The 15,814-nt window shown below is 42.6% G+C and overlaps 1 protein-coding gene across 2 annotated transcripts; it reads left to right on the plus strand.

Annotated features, from left to right (window-relative positions):
* The first annotated feature begins 1,578 nt into the window (after window positions 1-1,578).
* Window positions 1,579-15,118, plus strand: LOC114662794 (cytochrome b-c1 complex subunit 10). 2 transcript variants are annotated; one of them, XM_028816462.2, is made up of 3 exons: window positions 1,579-1,867; window positions 4,621-4,774; window positions 14,855-15,118. In XM_028816462.2, exons 1-2 carry the CDS (start codon window positions 1,818-1,820, stop codon window positions 4,739-4,741), a joined length of 171 nt encoding a protein of 56 aa, XP_028672295.1. In that variant the 5' UTR covers window positions 1,579-1,817; the 3' UTR covers window positions 4,742-4,774; window positions 14,855-15,118. The 2 variants fall into 2 exon arrangements, with proteins under 2 accessions (XP_028672295.1, XP_028672296.1); XM_028816463.2 differs by having other exon boundaries at window positions 1,584-1,867; window positions 4,621-4,778; window positions 14,860-15,118.
* The last annotated feature ends 696 nt before the right edge of the window (window positions 15,119-15,814 follow it).

The raw sequence follows: 15,814 nt of genomic DNA on the forward strand, positions 1-15,814 counted from the left end.
AGTGGTTTATTTTGACTTTGGAAATGTACTGTTACAACATAAAAGTTCACATTAAAATACTGAATGGATAAATATATGTACAAATCTTTTGTCATGCAGAAAATTAGGATGACTTTCAAGGGGATGGAATACTTTTGCACGCCACTGTATACAGTATGCAATATGTTTCTTCTTACAATCACAACATGACAGCACTTGCTCTTCTGGGCTGGATTGCTTGTCTACTTGTGCTGTAAAATAAATCCATGAGAAAGCAATTCATGGGATCATCTGGGTGAAAGGCCAAGGCAGTTCTTTGTTTTACAGAGGCTTCAAGAAAAGTTGGGCCAAACCTCCTAATCCTACTCTGATTGGTTCACCATACCAAAACATAATATCCTAAAGTTACATGCAGTGTTCCCACACACACTGGTGTGTTCAGATTCTACCACTGCTGGACCTCCAAAACCACTAGAGCACCACACAGCTGCTGATCTGCCTAACCCTGGGCCTTTGAATTTGTGGCTTTCCATCACCTTTCACACTTTAAACTTCTCCAACAGCTGAGGCCCCAGTTGCTGCCTTCATCTCGGACGACTTTTTTTCTTGTGTCTCAACTTGCACCCAGCCCTGGAAGCAGGTCCTCCAACTTGCAGGGGAAACTTGGGGGTTGGTGGGAGAATTGGCACTCCAGCTACTGGAAGAAAGAAAAAAAAAAACCTCACACTATTCCACTCCATTCAAACATTAGTGTGGCGCTGAGGTCTCACCCGTTGCACTGCTGCAGTCAGGTCCTAATTTGCGATCCTAAGGTGGTTCATCATGTGGTGGGTGCAGCAACACGCTGTACCAGTTCATGCTTCCAATCTCTCCTCTCTCTCTCTCTCTCCTCCTTCTCTTTGTGGATTTGTATGCTGAAACAATTCTTTAACATAAGCCAAGTGTAACTGGCTGATTGGTGGTGTTATGATGGTCATTCGGTCGTCATTGTTGCTTTGAGGTGACCTTCCCACAGTGTGATTCTCAGTATTGAAGTTGATCCATCTGCTGGATACAAAGCCACCCCTAAACTCTCACTGAGAGGGAGCAGGGAAAATTAATTTAGTAAGACATCCCAGAATGATTATGAAAGGGTAGAAGGCAACCATGTGAAGTTACTGTAGCTAAGGTGCCATGATGTGCCGAAGGAAGATCATCCATTTATTTTGTACAGAAAATCTGGTGATTTGTTAAATATCACAGTGTAATCATCTAGGAGTTCAAATAGCTTTCCGTTTGTGGGTAGTCTTTATTTTATTGTTATTTGTGAAGAGTTCAGGTTAATTGCATAACTATAATACCTGCAATAATATCCACTCTGTTTCACAAACTTTTAAGTGTTACTTTAAAGTCCGAGTTTAGAATGACATGACATAATCATTTATTATTTAATATGAATACTGTATACGTTATTCCCAAAGATGACAGTACGCCTAAAATCCATTACTTTGACACCGTTCAATAGACTAGTGACAAACATCTACGCATGCGTATTAATACAGGCATTTGCGTGCCTCAATAAAGTTGTTTCAAAGGATTGAAGGACCCAAAGCGGGAAGGTATCGTTATTTGCCTGTTTACTTTTGTTTTTCCCTTTCTTTTGTCCTCGTGGTCTTGTGGTTATACATCTGTTTATATTGTAATGTGTAGTTAAACATTTTCTTAGCTATTTAAACCAGCCATTTTCCTTTAAGATAGTCATACTCGTACAGTTCAGATCGGAGCCTAGACGGGCGCCCTAGAGGCCCTCGAACGCCATTAAAAGCTAACGAGAGGTCGGTCGGCTTAAGGACGGCAAGATGCTTAGTAAAGCGATTGGTCCGCGATACGCTCAGTTGCTCCGATTGTGGTGAGTTTTTTGTGCATGTGTGTATGATTGACCATAAAATACTATTATTATAGGGGTCGTTAGCCGAAGAAGAGTTTGTGCTGGCGTGGAATTTGAGCAGAAGCAGTAAGTGAACCTGGTGCTGGACATTGGCGCTACGACCCCTGAAATGGAGGTCTGGATTTTAGAGGTACGGCGAGTCTTTAAATCCTGGTACGTCACTTGGAACTGACATGATCTACCAGTCCATGAATGGGGTTTTCTCCGTACTCAGACTTTAATGTCACATCTCAAAAAATGAGCTGGTTAAGTTACTTGAGTTGAACCGGCGTGAGTGTAGACACATATGTCCGCGAGGGTGGTCCGCAAATGGTGCTGGTGGGTTCCCTCCAAGCCTGGTGTTAGGGCTGATGGTGTCAGGATAGACCGTAGTTCCCCGCGACCCTTACCTGGATAAGCAGTTTAGAAAGTTCTTCTTGTAAAGCTTGTCCCACTTGTATGTTCAGTTGTTGTATTAGACCAGCCTCATCCACTCTCCTGTGTTGTACTCTTCATCGCCTGACTCCCCTTTGATGCCCCTACACATAGTCCATCCATTTTCTCCTTGGTCGTCCTCTTCTCCTTCGTCCTCAACTATCAGGGGTTAATAATTAGTCTTCCATCTACAGCCACCCAATACTTTGTTTGAAATTACATTGTGAGGGTTAAAAGCCCAGGGATGTTGTGTTAAGTTTCATTTCGGTAGGAAACGAGACCATTGCAGAACTGAGGGGCAGTTAACACCGACACCCCAGCAATGCAGGGTTGTCAGGCCCTGGAAATATTTCCAGCCCAGTGACTGGGGGCTGTAGACAGTCAGGCAGTGCTCTCCTTGAAGTTTTGACCGCTATCGTCGAAGGGTTTGGGGGGTGGTATTAGGGGGATATGGAGCCCCCCTTGGAGCTTTGCCGCTATGAGCGTCCATTCCCCTTGGAGCTTTACAATTCGGTCGGCCGCACGCTACATTTAAAAACGGCACAAAAGTCCTTACGTCGCTTTCAATAATAGCCCCATTTGGGTGAAAATCGCACGTCTGCTAACCCTGAAGAAGGGTTGTTGAGTGTGGACGAGCTCAGTTGTGTATGGTGTTGTTTGGATTCATGTAACCTCCGTTTGTTAATAATAAATATTATTTAACTGCTAAATATAAACAGTTTGTATTACAGGGCATGCGGGTGATGAGACTCGGCATATGCTTTGTATTACAGCAGAATAAACCGACATGTTGGACAAAACCTTTTTGTGTCCCTTGTCTTCACCTGAGTCACAACTCGGAGGCTACACTGACGCCTTCATATCCATGGCGGTTCTAGCCGTTTTGTTTGCCTCTCATCTCATTTTATGCTTGCACCACTTAAACCTTTAATTCTTCCATTAATCGTCTCTCATTCCTGATCTTCTATCAAGCCTTCTTTCTGCACACATCCTGGTGCATCTTTTTAACTGCCCAGGTTTTCAGATCTATGCAACAACTCTGTTCTGATTACTTTTACCTTTCACTTTTGTACCAATTCTTTAATCACATAACACCCCTGATGCCTTTTTTCCAATCTAATTTCATTCTGCGGTTTATTTTTAGATGTATCTCTCCATCTTCCGTTATTGTTGATTCAAGATATTTGAACTTTTCCACCCTTTTTAGCCATTCTCTCCAGAGGTTACCTTCTCCAGCTTGTTGTTGCCCTTTAATTTTTAGTTATTCTGTCTTTTTATTTATTTATTTTTTCAAATCTTAAGTCCTCTATTCTCTATAGCTCATATCTCAAAAGATATTGCCTGGCTCCTATCATTGTGCATGTGAGTGTGTGCTCCAGATGTCCTGTGATGGCTTGTGTGGAATAAATTATGTGTATTATGACATAACAGAACTTGGTGGTAGTCTGAGTTGTACAACAGTCTCCTCAGTAAATTTCAAGTTGTTTGGAAAATAAGCATGGGCCCATGACTGTGCTTCTTTCAATACAACCCCCCCCCCTTCCCAAAACTATCTTTTATAGTTCCCCTCATATGTAATAGTGAAATGGCACTTCTAGTTTTTGTGTGAGAGCCTTTTTAGTTTTCCATCCATCCATTATCCAACCATCCAACTACAGGGTCATGGGGGGGGGGTTGGGGTGTCTGCTAAAGCCAATCCCAGCCAACACAGGGCGCATGGCAGTAAACAAACCCCAGGCAGGGTGCTGGCCCACCACAGGGCACACACACCCACCACACGCTAGGGACAATTTAGGATCGCCAATCTACCTAACCTGCATGTCTTTGGACTGTGGGAGGAAACTGGAGCACCTGGAGGAAACCCATGCAGACACCGGGAGAACATGCAAACTCCACGCAGGGAAGTGAACCCGGGTCTCCTAGGTACATGGCAGCAGCGCTACCACTGCGCTACCGTGTTGCACCTTAATAATAAATAATAATAATAATTCATTACATTTATATAGCGCTTTTCTCAGTACTCAAAGCGCTATCCACACAGGGAGGAACCGGGAAGCGAACCCACAATCTTCCACAGTCTCCTTAGTGAAAAGCAGCAGCACTACCACTGCGCCACCTGTGAGGACCTTATTAGTTTTTCAGCTGAAATCTTACCTGAGCACACTGTCAAGGTTCTGGTGGGTTTTACAGAAGGATCTAGTCTTCAATTCCATATTATCATGTTTCATCTGCTAGACATTTCTGGTTTTCTAACTTTTTTTTATTTTTTCCCTCCCCTCTTCTTCTCTTCCCCTTCACAGGTTTCCCACTTTGGGTGCCTGGGGTACAGTGGGTGCTGTTGGATTGGTGTATGCCACTGACTGGAGGCTAATTCTGGACTATGTGCCCTACATCAATGGCAAATTCAAGAAAGATGAGTAGGCCAAGAACCTGATTGGTGGGCCATCCTTATGGGTGTGTTTCTAATTTTTAACTTTTTTTTTTTTTCCCCACACACTTTTTTAATGTTTCCTATCTTGCACTTTTTATTAACTTTTTTGTCAAGTTTTAAAGTTATTGTACACCAATGATTTACAAATCTTATTTTATAATTCAAAATTATGCTAGCCAGAGTACCTGGTGGCTGAACCTGGCAGAACTGTTTTGGATACTAAAGCGCTTTCTGCAGGACCGAAGTGGGACAAATACACCATGTGAAGGGTGGGTGCCGTCTGCCACCATGCTCGTAGGCTTTAGGGATGCGACGCTTGATACAGATGTCTTTAATGGAGGGTAGAATGGCCTCAATGAATTTTTGTGCTGTGTGCACTCACTGCAGTTCCCAAATCCGATGCTGATGCAACTGGGCTGGATGGGAGGAGGTTAGGCAGACTTGCCTTCCTCAACTGCCAAATTAAGTTTAGGACTTTTTTGCAGTCCCTGCATTGGTGCTGTTTTGTAAGTTGCCACCAAACCCCCATTTTAACCCCTCTTCCTAATATCGCACACATCCTACTGTATATTTCAAGTTGTGCCAACAGCAAGGCACATGCAGAATTTTGTGAAACTCTGTTCAGCCATTTTTTGTGTTTATTAGTGAAAAAACAATTTTTTTCTGACTTTTTTTTTTTTTTTTTTTTTTTGGGGGGGCATGGTGTTTTAGTAGTAATATTATCACAGGTACAAAGTACAAGAAATTCTTACTAGTACTTCTGAGCAACATGCCAGTTTTTTCTTTGAGTTTTTTTTTTATACTCTAAGTATGTATGTCCTGAACCCCCATGTCACTTTGGAGTTATGCACATCAGTTTTGGTCACTAGAGGGTGCTATTTAGCCATATTGCCTATGAGGAAAACTGCGCCAAAGAGGAAAGTGTTTTCTTTCTGTGAGAGTTTCACTGGGTCAGTAAGTATGTCCATTATCTCTGTATCGGTTAGATACGACATACATATTATACATCCTAGCTTACTACAACTTGGTGTGCGTTGTTCACATTGCATTTTAAATCAATCCTGCATCAATCAATATGTATTTGTATAGACAGATACTTTATTAATCCCAAGGGGAAATTCACATACTTTAGCAGCAGCATACTGATAAGGAAACAATATTAAATTAAAGTGATAAAAAATGCAGGTAAAACAGACAATAACTTTGTATAATATTAACGTTTACCCCCCCCCACCCCCGGTTGGAATTGAAGAGTCGCATAGTGTGGGGGAGGAACAATCTCCTCAGTCTGTCAGTGGAGCAGGACAGTGACAGATTTATAAAGCACACAGAGCTCAGCCTATATACAAGTACGTGGAATGAAGTGAACATTGGCATGGAAAAATTAATTTGCATTAAATCAACTTGACTGCAGCTCACAACAGTCGGTCAGAAGTAATTTCACCATGACAATTTCTGCTAGAAGAAATAATAAAAGGTGTCATTTTGCTTGGCTTTTCTGTGCTAGAAGAAATAGCTTTTTCAAAATAACCCCTCCACTACTTCACATTCATGTCCCCTGCCCTTGGTAATTCAATGGAGTTAGCTGACAGCACTGCAAGAAATGACTCTAAAACTGGCACACTTTATACATGCTACACCTCACAGGTGGCGCAGTGGTAGTGCTGCTCCTTTGCAGTAAGGAGACTGTGGAAGATTGTGGGTTCGCTTCCCGGTTCATCCCTGTGTGGATAGCGCTTTGAGTACTGAGAAAAGCGCTATATAAATGTAATTTATTATTATTACTACTGGCTCGATTAGTAAGAATGTGTTAAAATGCATATTGCAGCTTAGTTAACTCCTACAGTGCTGACTGGCACCTTCAGAGAGAGTTTTAGTCCTGGTTATTCAGGGTCAGTCAACAAGCTGGCCTCAGTTGCTTATGTCTGTACATCCATCCATCCATCCATTTTCCAACCCGCTGAATCCGAACACAGGGTCACGGGGGTCTGCTGGAGCCAATCCCAGCCAACACAGGGCACAAGGCAGGAAACAATCCTGGGCAGGGTGCCAACCCACCGCAGGACACACACAAACACACCCACACTAGGGCCAATTTAGAATCGCCAATCCACCTAACCAGCATGTCTTTGGACTGTGGGAGGAAACCCACGCAGACACGGGGAGAACATGCAAACTGCACGCAGGGAGGATCTGGGAAGCGATCCCAGGTCCCCAGGTCTCCCAACTGCGAGGCAGCAGCGCTACCCACTGTGCCACTGTACCGCCATGTCTGTACATGTGCTCTGCTTTTACAAGTTTAGTAGCCATTGGCTGGTTACTCTCCAGTTCCCTACCTCTTTTTCCACTATACACTTTCATGACAGACCTGTTGTTATTCATGGACACCTTTATGTGTGTTGGGCAAATCAAAGCCCATATTCATTGCTTATATATATATATATATATATATATATAATATAAAATATTTTTTTTAAGTTTCAGCAAGCTGTGTGACTTAATGGTAGACACAGCTACCAATCCACTGCTTGAGCAAATGACTCCCTATGTGTTAAGTCAAGTAGTTTGGAGGGCTTGTGTGTTAGTAATTGCACTTGGGTTCCTCACATGTAAATTACCTCTAGGTGCTGTATAAAAGATTGCTTGTTTGTTTCCTTGTCCATCAGAAGCAGCTCTTCACCTACATCTCCAGGTGTTGCTTACTGTCTGTTCTGAATTTTCTCCTTTAACAATCTAGAATTTTCTTCTTTCCTTTTTTTTTTCCCCAAGCTCCATTTCAGATGAAGCTGTCTTTGGCCACTGAAGCATTGATTCTGTTGAAAATGATTTGCGTGGAGTTGGGATGGCTATTTGGAATGTATTTTTTCTGAATTTGTTTGCGTTTTACATTTTGCAGGAGTATGAAGCGACTGTTGATTATTGCAGATTGGCACTCGTAACCATATGGTCGAAACCTGTTGCGGCAATAGTAGTGGACTACCTAGTTACAGCACTTGCTCAGAACAGCAACTAAACCATAAGCATAGAAGACCACTTCTGCGTCCTTCTAAAGAGGCTGGTACTTATAACAAGACGCCCATAATGTAATACATTTAGTCAGTCAGTCATTTTCCATCCCACTATATCCTAATTTATTTCTGTTTTATTTTCTGAGATGCTGAATAAGCAACAAGACTCCAAATGAAAAAGTAGCTGGTTTAAATTCTATCCATGCTCTAAATGTAAAAGTGATCTTCAGACAGTTGTGCAACATTCTGCCTGTGGACGTTTAATTAGGCAGTCGTGTCTAGTAATATCCTAAATTATTTGAGGCCTGAACTCTGGTAAAGTGCTGGAAACATTCCTGGTCGATTCTGTAAAAAGGTGACTCGAAAGCATCATACATTTCCAGCACTTTTATTAAATTGGGTATGCATTCATGCTTCATCTCTCCAGTTCTACCTCTTCCTAAAGGTACACTGTGCAGACAGTTGGAGTACGTTGAAGTTGCTCACATGATCATGGAACCAGCTTGAATGGGTGTCTGCTTTGTAACATGGTATATTATCAATTTGGAAGAGTAGCCAGCAGCCATTACTAAGGGCACATGGTCAGCAACCATGCCCAGGAATGCTGTAGCACACGGGTGTCGAACTCCAGTCCTGGAGGACCGCAGTGGCTGCAGGTTTTCATTCTACCTTTCTTCTTCATTAGTGACCTGTTTTTTTTTTTCTGCTAATTAACTTCTTTGATTTAGTTTTAATTAACGTGACTCAGGCTCCTTAGTAGTCTCTTTTTCCTTAATTAGCAGCCAAACAATGAGACCCAAAACGAGGCGCTACATGACCAGCTCCCCTGTGCCCATCACACAGTATCTGAAAATTAAAGAAAGGTGAAGGTCTCAGTAAGGTTGATCTCTCAGGTCACCAAAACATGGTGACGGTGTTCTTAGAAAAAAACGAAAAATCAACAAAGAATGAGAGCAGCAACAAGCCATGGAATTAAATAATGAGTTTAATTAACAGCAAGAATCGGCTTCTCATTAAGAAAGTGATTGGAGTTTGAAATCCCAGCTTAGCTGGTCATCTGTTGGCTTGTTTCACATCTCATTTCTGTTCGTCTGTCATTTAATGAAGAAAGGAATACATTCAGAGGACCTAAAAAAACAGGGCTATTAAAATGAAGGGAAAAGGAGTTAATCAGCAGTGAAAACTGATCACTGATTAGGAAAAGGGTGAGAATGAAAACCTGCGGCCCTCCAGGCCTGGAGTTCGACACCCCTGCTGTAGCATTTGAAATGACGCTCAGTAGTTGTGAAGAGGTGCTTGAAGGACATGGGGAACTGGATCCTCCTTTCCTACATGCACAGCTCAAGGATTGTCCTGTAACAAGACACTAGTCTGTCATAGTGCACAGTTGTGTGCTCACAGGTGTCAGTTTGGACTCGCCTGTCATAGAGAGGTCATGGTATGGGCCTGGAAGTCTGTCTATGAACCTTATCACGGTGGTCAGAAGAAATGAGGCAGCAGTGCTTCCCATTGATCGGTCCTTTTTAAATGTTCGTTTCTAGGTACATTTGACGTTTAAGGAGGAAAAAAGAGCAGATGAACAGAAATTAGCAGTTCTGTTGCTATTTAAATGATCTTGGTTCAGTAAATTAGGTTGTGCTTGATGTTGCACACTCATAGTCACATGTCAGAGGGCTGCAGCACTGGGATTATAACTGTAAAAGCCTCTGAGGAGGTGGTGGGAGGATTTGAGAAATGGCTGAATAGTGATGTTCTGTCCAAGACAGGGCCCTAATTACACTGTTGGAGTACCGGAGAAATACAGAAATAAGGGGGGAAAACTGAAGAGAGCCCATCCTACGCAGAAAGGCAGCTCAGACTGCTAGTGATTTGAGAAATGGCCTCTCTGATTTTCTAACAACCCAAAACATTAAGTACGTTTAGCTTGATGGTACATTGTGTCCACTGTGTAGTAATTAAGCAAACGCCATCTTAACAACTTAGGATTTTGTGTGTGCAGAATGACATTGTAGAAAACTTCTGCATTGTATCCTGTCAGGTGTTTTATTGGTGAAGCACTGAGGCTGGAACCTCGATCTTGGTCGTAATTGAAAGCTTATGATGTGTTATACTCAAGTGAATAAAAAAAATTTGGGTAGTGGCAATCTCTCTGTTCTTTCAGAGTCCATGTGTTTCGTGTGACAAACTTCTCAAAAGGGCGACATGGCAGAAAGGAAAAGACCAGCAGTGACATTTCCTGGGAAAGAAGAACAATAACAGTGGGGACATTTGCTGAGCAGGTAGAGCATTGCCAATGCCACTTACAGAAAAAGAGTCCAGTATAGGAAATGGGCACACCTTGCTAGATGCCTTAGTGGCACAAAAAAAACCGCCAGCCATGACATGTCCAGAGTGTCAAGCCAAACGCGGGGTGCACTTCATAAAGCCATTGAATTTCTGGCTCATACTATTTGGTAATTAACATGAAACACATACTCTATTCTTCATAATGCAAGAATGACAACGATGAAGTGATTCTCAAAAAACATTCACACGTATGTAAGCTTTGCTTTCACATTCTTTCATCAGTGTTTGGGTGAGCAGCATACACTATGAAAGTTAGAGCAATGTGCTCACTGTTCCATGGTATCCATATTACTAACCGAGAATGGTAAACCGGATATGGACGCAGGGACCTGCCCGTGGACGCAGGAGACATAGTGCGCAGGCGCCACACAAAGCCCCCCTCCCCAGAGTGAAACGGGAGAGATTACGAACTGTCTGACATGCCGCAAGCAGGATAAAGCAAAGTCAGAAATAAAAGACAGAGTAGGAAACAAAGTAAAACGTCATAAAGAGGTTAAAGAACGGGGCCAAACACATGGAGAGCTGGTTACAGATGATGAAAACTGGAATGCAACAGCTTCAAAAAAAACCTAGGCACGAAACACATGCACAGCGAGATACAGAATATAAAGGCAGAATAAACGACAGTTAAACGTCCACACCACACAGCGGAGGCAGACCCGGAAGGTGCAGGCGCCTACATCGCGCGTCGGAAGGCGCGGGAAAGTATGAAAGGCAAAGGTGCCTACACAGCATGGTAAAACCCGACATAATACGGAAGGCGCAGGCGTTGCCGCCATATTGTGAGAGGCACTACTGCATAGTGAAGGCGCAGGCGTCACCGCCATATTGTGCGTGGCACTACTGCGGAGTGAAGTTAGGAATAATGTGCTGCTTGGGATCGTACAAAACGCCACACGCGACCCACCGTCTGAAACTGCGGAGGCAAAGCAGGCACGGGTTCAAACCAAACGAGCTCAAGTGACGGATATACGCCTACAACGCGCGTCTCAAACCACAGAAGCAGGGCAAGCACGGGTTCAAAACAACGCAAGCTCCTACAACGCGCGTCTGAAACTACGGCTGCCCAGCGGGCACGGGTTCAAAACGCCGGGGGTAGGCGAGCGATGCCCCCTTGTCTTTTCATATTAAAAGAAAAAGAATATGTGGGTAAGGGAAGGTTTGGCTTTCTCTGTGTGAAACAGCGGAGGTCCGTGTTGTTTTCCTACTGTGCTTTCATGCTGCTTTAACACAGCCGTGTAGATGCTCTGTTATATAAGAGCAGCGTGTACTAAATAGAAACCGGTTATGTTTTGGTACCACCTTGAAAAAGTGGATATTTAAAGTAAAATGTATGCACATGGGCAGTTGCACTGCATTTTAGAGGAGCACTAAACAACACAAGGGTCACACAAATAAGCTGAAGGGCAAAGCCGGAACACGCAGAAGTGTAGCACCCCCATCAAGAGAAAGTGGTGACCCAAAGCTTGGCTCTAGAGATCTTTTGTGGCTGCTGGCTTTTTCCTCCCCAAGTGGTCTTAATTCACCTTATTTGGGCTTTGACTTCTTTCCTAATGTCTGTTATTAAGGTGGCTCCTCAGTGAGCTCAAGTGCGCAATGGAGCTGAATTAGCTGTGCCTACTTAAGACACATTGTCACTGCCACCTGCTGTTTAAATTGCCCTGTAATTACAGGAGAAAACGGTTAACAAAAAAAGACTTGTGAAAATGAGACCAAACTGAAAAATGGCATAAAGCAAGTGTGCAGGGTAAAAGCTATGATACTTTATGGGTCTGTCCGGCACATTCTCGTACCCCCCACCCCCAAAATGCTAATGCCACATTGAGGCCTAAATAAAAGCTGGGTGTAGAAATTGAATAATAAGATTTGAGAGCCCGAGCCTTCTGTTATCCACAAACTGGAGAATTTGAGCTGCGGCCACTAGGAGGTGCCTTTGGGTTTAAAATTGACACAAGTACTTGGGGTATGCGATTTATTACAAATATCAAAGGCAGTGATCATTAAGATCAGTACAGTCGTGTAAGTACTTAGTCTTACAAACCACACATACTGCCTCCAGTATACACACACAGCCTTCCTACTGCAGGGAACCACCTAAAAATTGTTAATGTGAAATTGGGCAGTTGTGTATTAGTTGGAAGATTAAAAATTGAGCGTTTTAATAATTTTGTATTGAATAAGGTGTTAAGGAAGAATTTTGGTATTTTTCTTCACAAACATGCTATATGTTTGCCCGCACTGTCGCATTACAATGGAGGCTAAGAGGCACAAAGGGAAAGCGTAAAAACTTAACAAATACATTACAAATCCATCAATGCCTTTTGTGTTTATGACACGTTTATGACAGCAGAAGAGATCTGGAAGTAATCATTTTATCACTCATTTATTTCTCGTGGTAAGGATACATTTTCTGTTTGCTTGTGCGAGTTCTCATATACATTTGGAAGTAAATTGGAACAAACCATGTAGCACGAAAAGTTTACTGTGATTTGGTCTTTTGAGAGGAAACCACCCACCAAGGTGTGAAAGGCTGTCGTACAGGAAGACTAAGTGCTGAGCTGTCGCCACAGCAGATCATCTTAAAATGGCGGAATCTCATAATATTGGTGTGTGTGCATTTTTATTTATTTATTTTTAATTTCAGAAACTATTTCAGTGTGGACAAGACCCAGGTCAACACTCGACAACTGCTTTGGCTTGAAAACTGGATGTCTTTAGTAGGTTTTTTATGATTTTTGTTTGTGCCCCATAGCATCCATTGTAAAATGCCAGTGTGGGCAGGATTTTTTTTTTTTTATTTTATAGAATTTGCTTAATTTTTTAGAACAGAATTTCACATGACAAAAATTGAATACAGTGATCCCTCGCTATATCGCGCTTCGCCTTTCACGGCTTCACTCCATCGCGGATTTTATATGTAAGCATATTTAAATATATATCGCGGATTTTTTGCTGGTTTGCGGATTTCTGCGGACAATGGGTCTTTTAATTTCTGGTACATGCTTCCTCAGTTGGTTTGCCCAGTTGATTTCATACAAGGGACGCTATTGGCAGATGGCTGAGAAGCTAGATTGCTTACTTTTCTCTCTCTCTGTTGCGCTGACTATCTGTGATCCTGACGTATGGGGATTGAGCAGGGGGGCTGTTCGCACACCTAGACGATACGGACGCTCGTCTAAAAATGCTGAAAGATTATCTTCACTTTGCTATCTTTAGTGCAGCTGCTTCCTGAAACGACATGCTGCACAGTGCTTCGCATACTTAAAAGCTCGAAGGGCACGTATTGATTTTTGACTGAAAAACAAACTGTCTCTCTCTATCTCTCTCTCTGTCCCCCTGCTCCTGACGGAGGGGGTGTGAGCTGCCGCCTTCAACAGCTTTGTGCCGCGGTGCTTCGCATACTTAAAAGCCAAACAGCCCTATTGATTTGTTTGCTAGAGATTGTTTTCTCTATCTATGTGACATTCTGTGCTCCTGACACACACTCCTTTGAAGAGGAAGATATGTTTGCATTCTTTTAATTGTGAGACAGAACTGTCATCTCTGTCTTGTCATGGAGCACAGTTTAAACTTTTGAAAAAGAGACAAATGTTTGTTTGCAGTGTTTGAATAACGTTCCTGTCTCTCTACAACCTCCTGTGTTTCTGTGCAAATCTGTGACCCAAGCATGACAATATAAAAATAACCATATAAACATATGGTTTCTACTTCGCGGATTTTCTTATTTCGCGGGTGGCTCTGGAACGCAACCCCCGCGATGGAGGAGGGATTACTGTATATAGCATGTTTGTTAAAAAAAAAAAAAAAGTTTTTTTTTTTTTTTTTTTTTTTCAAAAAGTCCCAATCTTCTCCTTTAAAAGAAAACACGGCCTAAATATTGTATTCTACAGGTATGTCAACAATATAAGTAGCTTTAATAAATGGCAAGCTGGGGAAATATCGAAATGGAAACCCATTGTTCCAAACTGCTGCCACCAAAGCTTTCTAGTCTGCTGCGGACTTGGAATTTGAGCATTTATGTCCCCATTGTTGAGGAGAATATTGTAACAAGAGGCACACGACTCCTTTCAAGAGGCAGCATTGTAAGTGTCAGGCTTTCAGTGTAAATTATTCCTCAATACTGTGATCTTTAATCTCCTGTATGCTTCCATAGTTCTACATAACTGCAAATCATGTATGTATGTATGTATGTAGCCTGTACTTGCTTGGATCTGACCTGTCGTCCTTTTTTTATATAATGGGATGATGTTTGCCACTTTCCTGTCCTTTGGAATCTCCCCAGTGTGCAGTGACTCAATAAAAATGTGGCAATGGTTTATATCTGTACTCGCTAGCCTCCTTAAGAACTTGAGGGTAAATATTATCTTTACATGAACAGTAGCTCAGGAAAGATCTGCAGACGCTTGGTGCTGTCGACAGGGATGTCCCGTTACAGGAAATCCAAATGGTTTCATTCATTAAGTAATACTCCTAAAATCTGTCACTAAGTGAGACAATTCCTGTGATCACCCACTGTAGATGAAATTTCCGCTTGCCCCTCTAGAAGGCTTTGTGCTGAGCTTGGACCTTGCATGGATGATGGTGGGAAGCCTTGGCCAGACGTGTCAGCCCGACTACAGAGCAGCTGGCTTTTGTTATGGTGAGCTGCACTGGTCAGCTTGCTGCTCCCAATGACTGTCTTGGACTTGAAGCTTTGAGATCTGAAGGTCTTTGGTCTTCTAACTTGTCTATTTTATGTTGCTTCTACAGGGAAGAAGACCATGAACTTGTTGCTGCTGTGAATGGGATGATTGCTTGCTTTCCATTTGGAAGAAGAATTCAGCACAAGGTTCCATCCACGTCTGATTGTGGCTATTGTTTAGAGAAATAAATTTAATCAGCTGTGGACTTTACTGTATGTTAATAAAGACCGACTTGTCTATGACAACAAGTCCTTCAGCTTGTTACAATGCAGGGTGTGTTGAAAGAAAAATGGATTTAATTAAAAGTGGCTCTTCGTGGGCCTAAACAGTGTGTTACAAAATGGATGAATGAATTCTCTGGCGGGCAGCAGGGTGGCTTGTGGTCTCATAAAATGACCGTGAAAGTGATTTGTCTTTTGAGGGACTGATGGGACTGCCTGTCTGTCTTATGTAAGTGAGTTCTGAAAATGGATGTTCTCACCCATCATCCTCCATCTTTAGTGGTTTTTGCTGCATCGGGCGTATGGGAGTGTTGCTGTGATGGGACGTTTGAAGTCCTCAGCCTACAACAACAACTTTTATTTCTGTAGCACATTTTCATACAAGTAATGTAGCTCAAAGTGCTTTACGTGATAAAGTAAGAATTAAAATAAGAGAACACTAACATAGAATAAAAGTAAGGTCCGATGGCCAGGGAGGACAGAAAAAAACTCCAGATGGCTGGAGAAAAAAAAAAAAATCTGCAGGGGTTCCAGGCCATGAGACCACCCAGCCCCTCTGGGCATTCTACCTAACATAAATGACATCAATCAGTCCTCATGGTATTCAGGGTTTTCATGGAAGGACTTGATGATGAGCCTAGGGGTACACATGAGCCCCCCCAAACTTTCACTGTGAATCGTGAAGACTTAAGAAAACGTATTTATATATAAATAATTTATATATAATAAAATCCCTGTGTGCGTCCAGTGTTCGTGTGTGTGTGTGTCTTCTGGTGAAGTGCGCATGCGCGGGGCACGGTGCGATG

Source organism: Erpetoichthys calabaricus, chromosome 12 (genome assembly GCF_900747795.2).
Source record: "Erpetoichthys calabaricus chromosome 12, fErpCal1.3, whole genome shotgun sequence".
Classification (NCBI taxonomy): Eukaryota; Metazoa; Chordata; class Cladistia; order Polypteriformes; family Polypteridae; genus Erpetoichthys; species Erpetoichthys calabaricus.